Source organism: Salvia splendens, chromosome 13 (genome assembly GCF_004379255.2).
Source record: "Salvia splendens isolate huo1 chromosome 13, SspV2, whole genome shotgun sequence".
Taxonomy (NCBI): Eukaryota; Viridiplantae; Streptophyta; class Magnoliopsida; order Lamiales; family Lamiaceae; genus Salvia; species Salvia splendens.
Genome location: NC_056044.1, coordinates 6,379,823 through 6,391,336, shown reverse-complemented (window position 1 = coordinate 6,391,336; position 11,514 = coordinate 6,379,823). Strand labels below are relative to the sequence as shown.

At 35.9% G+C, this 11,514-nt stretch overlaps 1 protein-coding gene across 1 annotated transcript; it reads right to left on the bottom strand.

Annotated features, from left to right (window-relative positions):
* Positions 1-4,645: 4,645 nt before the first annotated feature.
* Positions 4,646-5,329, bottom strand: LOC121761508 (putative calcium-binding protein CML23). The gene has a single exon (XM_042157151.1). The coding sequence runs from the start codon at positions 5,258-5,260 to the stop codon at positions 4,826-4,828; it is 435 nt and encodes a 144-aa protein (XP_042013085.1). The 5' UTR covers positions 5,261-5,329; the 3' UTR covers positions 4,646-4,825.
* Positions 5,330-11,514: the final 6,185 nt, after the last annotated feature.

Genomic DNA, 11,514 nt, shown 5'->3' with positions numbered 1-11,514 from the left:
TGGAGATATTTGACGGTACTGGCCATTTTGGTATGTGGCAGGGGGGGTTCTAGACTCTCTTTTCCAGCAGGGTCTTGACATTGCCATTGAAGAAAAGAAACCAGAAGATATAGATGATAAAGATTGGAGTACAATAAATCGGTTAGCTTGTGGAACAATTCGGTCATGTCTGTCCAGAGAGCAGAAGTATGCTGTCAAAAATGAGACTTCTGCACATAGATTGTGGAAGACACTGGAGGACAAATTTCTGAAGAAGAGTGGTCAGAATAAGCTCCTTATGAAGAAAAGGTTGTTCCGATTTGAATACCGACCAGGTACCACTATGAATGAACACATTACTTTGTTTAACCAATTAGTAGCAGACCTGCTAAATTTAGATGTGAAATTTGAGGATGAGGATCTGGCATTGATGTTGTTGTCGTCTCTACCTGATGAATTTGAACATCTGGAGACCACATTACTCCACGGTAAAGAGAATGTGTCTTTAGATACTGTATGTTCTGCTTTGTATAGTCATGAATTGCGAAAGGCAGATAAAATGAAAGTCAAAGCAGTTACAGATGAAGCATTAGTGGCAAGAGGTCGTCAACAAGGCCGATCAAAGGAGAGAAGAGGAAGGTCCAAATCGAAAAGACGAGTTGCCAAAGATGAGTGTGCTTTCTGTTATGAGAAAGGACATTGGAAGAAAGACTGCCCAAAGTTGAAGAAGAAAGAAAAGGCTTCGCAAGATGCAAATGTTGCTGAATGCAAAAATGATGCGAAGTCAGATTGTTCTTTGACGGTTTCACCTTCAACATCACATCCAGACGAGTGGATATTGGATTCAGGTTGCACCTATCATATGTGTCCCATCAGGGAGAGGTTCTTTGATTTCGAAGAACTCAATGGCGGACTTGTTTACATGGGAAACGACAGTCCATGTAAGACAGCCGGGATAGGCTCAATCAAGCTACAGAATCAGGATGGATCTACCAGAATTTTGAAGGATGTGCGGTACGTGCCCCAGTTGAAGAAGAATCTCATCTCATTGGGGGCCTTAGAATCTAAAGGCCTAGTTGTGATGATGCGAGATGGAATTCTTAAAGCAACTTCAGGAGCATTGGTGATGCTGAAAGGTGTGAGGAAGAACAATTTGTATTACTATCAAGGTAAGTACATTTGTTGGGACAGTAGCAACTGCGACTTCGAGTAATAAGAAGGATGCAGAGGCGACGAATCTTTGGCATTTGCGATTTGGACATGCTGGTGAGAGATCATTGCAAATTCTCGCCAAGCAAGGATTATTGAAAGGTACGAAGTCTTGCAAATTAGAGTTTTGCGAGCATTGTGTTCTCGGAAAACATCGAAGAGTGAAATTTGGCACTGCAATCCATAATACGAAGGGAATTCTGGATTACGTGCACTCAGATGTGTGGGGACCTGCCAAGACTCCGTCACTTGGAGGTAGACACTATTTTGTCACTTTTGTTGATGATTTTTCCAGGAGAGTTTGGGTGTACACTATGAAGAGCAAAAATGAAGTCCTTGGGATTTTTCTGAAATGGAAAACTCAAGTTGAAAATCAGATGGGGAGGAAGATCAAGGTTCTCCGATCTGACAACGGTGGAGAATACAAGAGTGATCCTTTCCAAGATGTATGCCAGGAGTGTGGCATAGTTCGGCACTTCACAGTGAGAAATACACCACAGCAGAATGGAGTGTCAGAGCGTATGAATCGAACACTAGTGGAGAAAGTTCGTTGTATGCTGTCTAATGCTGGGCTAGACAGAAAATTTTGGGCTGAGGCCATCACATACGCTCAACACATTGTCAATCGTTTGCCATGTTCTGCCATTGATGGCAAGACTCCTTTAGAGGTATGGTCCGGTAAACCTGGAACTGATTATGATTCTTTGCATATTTTTGGTTCTATTGCATATTATCATGTGACTGAATCAAAGTTGGATCCACGTGCAAAGAAGGCGGCTTTGTTTATGGGTTTCAGTGCTGGTGTTAAAGGATATCGGTTATCGTGTTTGGAGTCTAAGAAGACGATTGTAAGTAGGGATGTTACCTTTGATGAATCTTCCATGTTGAATAAGGTAAATCCAAATAGTAGTGATACTTTGCAGCAGGTGGAGTATACACCGAAGCAGGTGGAGTTCGAAGAAACAGTTGTGATCCCAACTACGAACACCACAAATGACTCTCCTACGGAAGAAGAAGAGTCAGATGATGAAGAGGTTCCACCCCAAGAACCTTCGCAGCAATCAGAGCCAATTGCAGTTAGGCGAACGAGGCGGGAAAATAAGAAACCTGCTCGATTTGCGGATATGGTAGCATATGCGCTTCCAGTTGTTGATGATGTTCCATGTATATTTTCGAAAGCTATTGAAAGTTCAGAAAGCAATGGTTGGAAAGGTGCTTTGGAAGAAGAGATGCAATCTCTTCAGAAGAACAAGACGTGGAAGCTGATGCCATTGCCGAAAGGCAGGAAGACAATTGGATGTAAATGGGTTTTGCAAAGAAAGATGGATTTCCTGACAGAGATGATGTTCGCTACAAAGCAAGATTGGTAGCTAAAGGCTACGCCCAGAATGAGGGAATTGATTACAATGAGGTATTTTCTCCTGTTGTTAAACATTCCTCCATTAGAATTTTGTTGGCTTTGGTAGCGCAGTTGAATTTGGAGCTACCTCAACTTGATGTGAAGACCGCGTTTTTACACGGTGATCTGAAGGAGGAAATCTATATGACCCAACCGGAGGGATTCAAGGTTGCTGGTAAAGAAAATTGGGTTTGCAAATTGTACAAATCGTTGTACGGATTGAAGCAATCTTCAAGACAGTGGTACAAACGGTTTGACAAATTTATGAAGGATCAGATGTACACAAGAAGCAAATACGACCACTGTGTGTATTTGCGCAGACTTCAAGATGGTTCCTACATCTACCTACTCTTGTACGTTGATGATATGCTGATAGCATCAAAGAGCCAAGTTGCAGTGGACAAATTGAAGGCTCAATTGAGTAAAGAGTTCGAGATGAAGGATTTGGGGGAAGCCAAGAAGATTCTCGGCATGGAGATAACAAGAGATAGAGAAGGAGGCAAGCTTTGGCTGACACAGAAGCAGTATTTGACCAAAGTACTACAACGTTTTGGTATAAATGATGATTCCAAACCTGTAAGTACCCCACTTGCTCCTCATTTGAAACTTAGTTCTCAGTTATCTCCAAATACGGAAGATGAGCGAGAATATATGGCGAAGGTTCCCTATGCTAACGCAGTTGGAAGCTTGATGTATGCAATGGTGTGTACAAGACCAGACATTTCACAGGCCGTTGGTACTGTGAGCAGATACATGCATGATCCAGGAAAGGGTCATTGGCAAGATGTGAAATGGATTCTGTGGTATATCAAAGGTACTGTAGATATTGGTTTGTTGTTTGAGCAGGATAAATCACTTGGTCATTTTGCAGTTGGATATTGTGATTCCGACTATGCTGGTGATTTGGATAAGCGAAGATCTACTACGGGCTATTTGTTCACTTTAGCGAGTGCGACAGTTAGTTGGAAGTCTACCTTGCAGTCAACGGTAACTTTGTCTACGACAGAGGCAGAGTACATGGCCATTACTGAAGCTGTGAAGGAGGCAATTTGGCTTCATGGGTTGCTGAAAGAATTAGGTGTTTGTCAGAAACAACTTGAAGTATATTCTGATAGCCAGAGTGCTATTCATTTAGCAAAGAATCAGGTCTTTCATGCAAGGACGAAGCACATTGATGTTCGCTATCATTTTATGCGGGAAATTCTCGAAGAAGAGGAAATTGTCATCAGAAAGGTTCCGACTTTGGAGAATCCTGCAGATATGTTGACCAAGGTAGTGACAAGAGCCAAGTTTGAACATTGTTTAGACTTGGTTAATATTCTGCGATTTGGAGCTGGCGCTTGACTGCGCCAATATGAAAGCACCGCGAGTCGTCTGTTTGGGTGGAGAAGATTTGTGTCCGGTGGGATTTGAAATTTTGTCAAGGTGGAGATTTGTTGAAATTTTCCAATATTTCCAATCCCACATCGGTGGGCTACCAAATGTTTGGGGGTGTGACTGCCTATAAAAGGAGCTCACCCCCCCCCCCCCATTTTGTAAAACATCCCAAATTTGTAATCTCTTCTCCGTCTATATATAAGCGGGCTCTGCAGAGGGTGCTCGGAGACGTAGGCAATTTGGCCGAACTCCGTTATCAAAGTTTCGGGTGTGTTCTTTCTTTATTATTTATTTTGTTCCGCATTTATTTCTGGCTTTATTTTCTGTTGGGATATTGTATTCAATATTATTTGCGGGTTTGGTAGTAGTGTTTTGTACGGTTCTGTTGGGTGTTTTTATATTGTGATATATACACCGACTGAAAAATTCTGTTAGGAATCTGGTATTTAAGAGGGTTATTTGGAGAAGTAATTTTATCGAGTAGACCCCATTGGGTTAACTCTGAAATTACTGAATCGGTTCATTTCACTATTTGAGAGAAAATTAACCGGTTTTCTCAACAATAACGACCATTCACCGTTCTCCAATCATATTTTGCAATCGTGAAATTTGAGTAAGAGGGTGCTTCTAATTGAAGAAATTTGAGTGCGCTTTAGTATGTCGATGAATAAATCCATCTCAAGGAAAATAAATAGTCTCGAATATTAATGCCAAAAAGAAAAAAAGAAGAATAAATCCATAACAAAGAATATAGAATCATCTGGAATACTAAAAGAATGAATCCCTAGCTCTACACAAATCATAAATTGAATAATTCACAACTAATCATTTACATGCCACCAAACCAAACACGCCGCCATATCACGCTGCCGCCGAGGGCGACGATGCCATCATGACCTTGAACTCGTCAAACGTGAGAACGCCATCGGCGTTGAGATCGTAGGTGGCAATCATGTCGCCGCACTGATCGACGCTCCTCCGCTCCCCCAATCGGCTGAGCATCCGGCGCAGGCTCGACGGCGTAATGCAGCCTCTCCCTTCCATCTCGTACATCTTAAACACCTCCCTCAGGTCGCTCGCCTTCTCCTCCTCCGCAGCATCCTCCACCACTCTCACCAGATCCTCCATGCTCAGCAATCCGTCTCCGTCCGAATCCATCAGCGCCACCGCCGCCGCCGCCTCCTCCTCCGTCATATCCCCGACTGTCGCCGCCACGCACCGCTGCAGCTCCGCCGGGCACACCTTGCCGTCGCCATTCGAATCGAATCGGTTGAAAACTCGCGCGTATTTTTCCATGGAGATTTGAATCCCTAATTAAAACCCCCAACCCAAACTATGAGAAAGGAGATTTAGTATAAGTAGGAATGGAATGATTGAATTTCCTTCAAACTACGCAGAATTGGTATATTTATACATGTATATATAGAGGAGTTTCGTGGAAGTAAATTTAACGCGCAACTAAGAAATAGGGTTTTACGCATTTTGACCAGTATTATTGTTGTTTGTTGAAACTGACATATATGTTGACGTATCTAATTCGAAATCATCTGTAACAAATTTCAAATACGCGGTTAAATATATTACGGCTTCATATTGATTCATATGCTTTTTTCTTATATATTTGTGTCACCTTTAAAAATTTATGAATACTTAAATGTTTACATTTGTCCAATCAGTAAAAATTCGTTAAATGAATATAAATTTGTTATTTTAAATAAAATATCAGTTAGAAAGTAAAAATATGTATTTGTTCAAAATAAAATTAATACTAGTATAATACTTATTTGAAATCAGGGGCTTTCAAATTATTGGCTTCAGTTAGATATACTGGTCAATATGAGTTGTATCATGCTTCAAATATTCATTTCTGTATCGATAGAAGCACCCAATACAGTAATTAATTTTGCTTTGGAAAGTACTACTACAAATCTTGTTTCAACTCATTTGAAACTGACATCCATATTTATTTGGATTTTTCATAAGATTGGATTAGATTTAGGATATCTTTTTCTTCAAAATTTGGGCATTCGGTTTGATTCAGATTGTATTTAAATTAAAAAATCCAAAAATCATAATTACGTTGTGTGTAATTATATACTATAAATTAATACTAGTACTTTCAGCAAATTCTATATACAATGTCCCCAACTTAATGTTTATAACTTTCATCGTATTTCACAAAATATTCCGCTATGCAAAAATTCCCATCAAGTCATCAACACATGAAATAACATCATTTTAGCAAAAAAAATCGAGAAGGGTTAATAGTGTTTTATGTCCTCAACTTATTTTTTAAAAATGTTATGGAGATTTTCTAGAATATGCTAAAAGTAGGGGACATTTTACGAAATACACTAAAAGTTTGAGACTTTTCTAAAATGTTCTAAAAGATGAGAGCATAAAATGTTTTTAAACTTTTTTTTTGCTATAACGATGTCGTTGTATGGGTTGAGGAGAAAAAATTTCACATTAGACTACGACTAAGTAGATCGGCTTTTCGTCACCCCATGCAATTTACTGTTTTACATAGTTGGACATTTTATGAAAAACGCTAGACAAAAAAAAGTCAGGTTTTTGATAATTTTTAACAATCGCTTACCTAAAATTTGTTCACATAAAATTCTATTAGTTCACATTGGTGTTATGATAATTGATACTACATACATACGTGATAAAAAATATGGATATTGGCACCTAAAATCATGGAATTTTAAAAAAGTTGAGTTTTTATCACGAACTTCGAAATTGGCAAATAATATCACGAATTTTACCCCAAGTTTGTAACTATTTTCCACCAATGAAAAAATTCCGACAAATAATATCATGATACGGATTTTTTTTTCGTAATTTCTCGACAATAACTTCGAGAGTTTCAAGATTTTTATTCTTTGATAATAGTTTTTCTCGAAGCACATCCTCCAAATTTGTTCTTCGATCTATTAATATTGCCGGAGTTTTTTTATTGGTGGAAAATAACAAACTTGGGGTAAAGTTTGTGATATTATTTGTCAATTTCAAAGTTCGTGGGAAAAACCCAACTTTTTTAAAGTTCCATGATATTAGGTGTCAATATCCCTAAAAAATATGATCCGGAAACTTCATAAATTCTACGGAGAGTCGGAGATCCATGTCAATAAATTTTGTATTAGTATAATATTGTCAGAATAAAGTAATTAATGTGTGCTCCTCACGAAAAACTTCAAAGCTATCACATATTTTAGTTCATACTAAATTATATTTTGTGAGGATTTGTAAAGTGTTATATATGAAGTTGAATATTAGAATAAAGTAGGAAAATGTCTGAACAAAGCCGCGTCGGCGACGATTCATAATTTCAGTTGTGATAAAAAAAAAATACAGGTCCTCACTCACGGTAGATTTTGTCAAAATATCGTGGCAGTTGTTATGTACTTATTAATTCAATAATATTATGAATAGAAAATTCGTTATTTGTATGTTTTGTTTGTATAGAGGTGGTTAAGAGGTGGCCGGTGACGGCGGAAGGATGTTGACAGGCTTCACACCGTTATTTCCTGTTTGGTTGAAATTAATGATCTACAAATAAGTAATCTCATCACTTCGCATTGTTGAATTGGTGCACCTAAAAAATATAGACAAATTAGCTTAACTCGTAAGTAATGAAGATTTGGCAGAAATACCTGGGCTATATTTGTGCCGTGGAATTGGAGGCGTGGAATTGGAATTAGAGCATTCAATTCTACTATACACACGCTATATATATTACACACATTGTGTGTCACTGTGTGTATGCAATGTGTATTATGAGCGTAAAAATTTTTCAAATTCAATTTCAATTACTACTTTATTTTTATCAAACATGGAATTTAGAATTGAATTACTTCTAATTCTAATTTCATTTTAATTCAATTCTAATCCCGTGTACCAAACAAACTCTTAGGGGTCGTTTGGTTGTACTGATAGGCCTTGATAGGGCCGCCTATCGGAGGTATATCAGTCGTTTGGTTGTACTGATATACTATCCCGCGACCCGGTTAACCAATCAAGATCCGGATGAAATTTAAGATTGCTACCTGCATTTCACCTATAACACTGTCCAGGTCCTCCCCTCCGATATTGCTCAATCTTGCGAAGCCCGTTTGGTGAAATTCGGCCAAGTCACAATTATACCCCTTCACTCCACCGTTTCAAGCCCCAGGTCCTCAAAGAGAGGTCGGCCATCGATTTTAGGGTTTGCATTCAATTTTGTATGAAATTTTGTTAGCCCGTTTGGTAATCATCGTTTTAGGTAATCTGTGAATGATTTGCAGATTCGTCGACCACATTTGGTGATATCATAACATGGGCTCGATTTTGAAGCGATTACCCAAAAATCTATCATTATTAAACAAAAGTATCATTTTATCATTTGAAACTATCATTTTATCCCGTCAAAGTATCATTTTATGATGCAAAAGTATTATTTTATCATCCAAAAATCTAAAACTATCATTATTAAACAAAAGTATCATTTTATCATTTGAAACTATCATTTTATCCCGTCAAAGTATCATTTTATGATGCAAAAGTATCATTTTATCATCCAAAAATCTAAAACTATCATTATTAAACAAAAGTATCATTTTATCATTTGAAACTATCATTTTATCCCCTCAAACTATCATTTTATGATGCAAAGTATCATTTTATCATCCAAAAATCTAAAACTATCATTATTAAACAAAAGTATCATTTTATCATTTGAAACTATCATTTTATCCCCTCAAACTATCATTTTATGATGCAAAAGTATCATTTTATCATCCAAAAATTTAAAACTATCATTATTAAACAAAAGTATCATTTTATCATTTGAAACTATCATTTTTTTCCCCTCAAACTATCATTTTATGATGCAAAAGTATCATTTTATCATCCCCTCAATCTTGCCCGACACAGTAGCTGCAATCGGCGAAGTGGAATGTTGGAGAGAAGCGCGAAATCAATAGATAGCAGGCGGGCGATTCTGCTGTGCCAAAATTAGAAATAGGGTTTGCAAGGATAAAAAAGTCACTACAATAATCTTAGAAGGACAAATTTGTCCATGTATTTTTGTATCAGCAGTTTCTGCAGTCCAAACCAAACATAATATAAGTTATCATGTGGTTGCTGTCGGTACAACCAAACATCAAAGTGAGATACATATCTTACCACACTATCATGTAAAATCAATGTGAGGAGGCTATCTCATATAACCATGTCAGTGCAACCAAACGAGCCCGTAATGTATATGTTTGATATAATATTTATTTAAAATCATCATTCCATATGTTTGATATGATATTTATTTAAAATCATCATTCGATATTAATTATCATATACACTTGATTAGGAATAATAGTAATTCCTTTCTGGTATTAGTCATTTTTTGTTTATTAGTAGCACATTTTTTGACATCTTTTTATGTCGTCTCTAGATCTTATCCATCGATTGGGCTGATGGCAGACCTATCAAGTCCAGAAAAACTGGGAGACATTAACATTGAGTTTTTTACGAATTATTGGATGCCCAAAAACATTATATTCGGCCCAACTCTCAATCTACAAGCCCAACATGTATTTATTACCTAAATAAAATTATGAAGTACCAGTATTTCATATTCTAAAGTACTTAACCGAATATTACATATATCCATGTTGGAATGTAATCAAATAGAAACCGTAAATATTGTACAAACTCCAAACTATGATCTGAACCATTGGAAAATGTCAACCGATGATAAAATAATAGCAACAGAAAATACCAACACAATGTCAACGGTTGATGCTGTGTTGATATTGCGTTGATACTGTATTGACATTTTCTGTTGTTGTTATTTTATCAAATGTTGATATTTTTTTTACCGTTCAGATCATAGTTTGAACCGTTTGCATTTAGACTGACGCATCTATACCCAATCATTTGTTAGGCCAACACAAGAAAGCGGCATACGTTATACCCTCCAATAAAATGATCGATTTCATTGCCACACTCTTCAACGTATGGATAAGAATATGATTTTTGTTTAATAAATTAATATTAGTAGTATTAATGTAAAATAAACTATGCACACCTTTAAATAAGTAGTAGTACTAAATGACTATGCCACCGTACCTAATGGTTATTATGAAATTATATAAATAATTTGACTTTAATTTTTTTTAGCAATCTTCTTTTTTTTTTCCTTTTCCTAATCATAATTGTTAAATCTTCATGTACCAACTTCTATTGACGGATTTAATGATATACCTTACCACATTAATTAATAATAACCACGTTGAATAAATATGAAAGTGAAAAGGTAAAAAGGAGGCATGGAATTCAAAGTTATTTTACCTTTCATTTTCATATTCATTTTGGTAGAAAAGTTGGCACGCTGCAGTAAATAGTTCGGTGCTCCATCTTTATTGGTGAGAATATCTATATCCAATACTAATAAGTGTAATATACTTAATTTAAACTTTAAATGTATAATATATCATTAATAATTAAAATTTATTATTACATAATTTAATTGTTATTATGAACATCTATCAAAATATCATTTATATAATAAAATTTATTATTATTTGTTACGATAATGATGATACATGTGTTCTATCGCTAGTGTAGTCTATAAAGATGTTTTCCAGATTTTATGTACTATATTATTGACATTAAATTTATAAGTTTTAAAATTATTTTTTATGTATTTAAATTATGTGTATAAGATGATATTTAAGTTCAATTAAGATTTGCACTATATATTACTAAATGGCGTTAAACTCTCTCCCTCTGTCACTTACCTAAACCATAAGTACTATTAGTAATCTATTGTTGTTGAAAATGTCAAATATTTTTTTAAATATAAATAATTTTATTAAAAATACGCATATTGATTTTTTTTGCAAACTTGTTAAATTAAAATTTAAGTGTTTAACACGTGAATGCATCATGTTTCCCACTAAGTTCCCCCTATTTTGTTAGATCAAATTAGGTTAGCAGATTCCCTAACAATACAAAAACTTTGCACGATCGATTTTGCATTTAGTCGAAACAGTTGATTCAATTGAATGTTTACATATTGGATAGTGTCATTATCATATTTTCGAGGGTTAATTACACGACTTTGATCATATTTAATTTTGGCTTATTCTGTAAAATTTGTATAATAATAACATTATTTTTCGATTGTAGAAAAGAGGCAAGCCAAAATATTTTTGACGGCCAGAAAATGACGTGACCTAAATTATATTTCGTGTTGGCCAATGATTTATTTTATTTTTGGACGCCCCATTGCTTAAATGGAAATTTAATACTCCATAAATAAAATACATACACACAACTAGTTATATACACCAGCAGTGGCGGATCCACGTGAGAACAAAGGGTATGAGTGTACCCAAAACGTATCTTGGCAAGTGGTGCAGTGGTAGAAAGCTCTGCTATATTCAGTAGAGATGTGAGTTCGAATCTCAGCATTTATGGCCTCTAAATCATGTTATCTCCCTCTAATATCATTATATTTATTTTTTTCATTTCTGGAGTACATTTATTCATTTAGCTCTTCTACG

Coding starts and splice junctions, on each gene's coding strand:
- LOC121761508 (XM_042157151.1), bottom strand. CDS start 5,260: ATGGAAAAATACGCGCGAGTTTTCAACCGATTCGATTCGAATGGCGAC.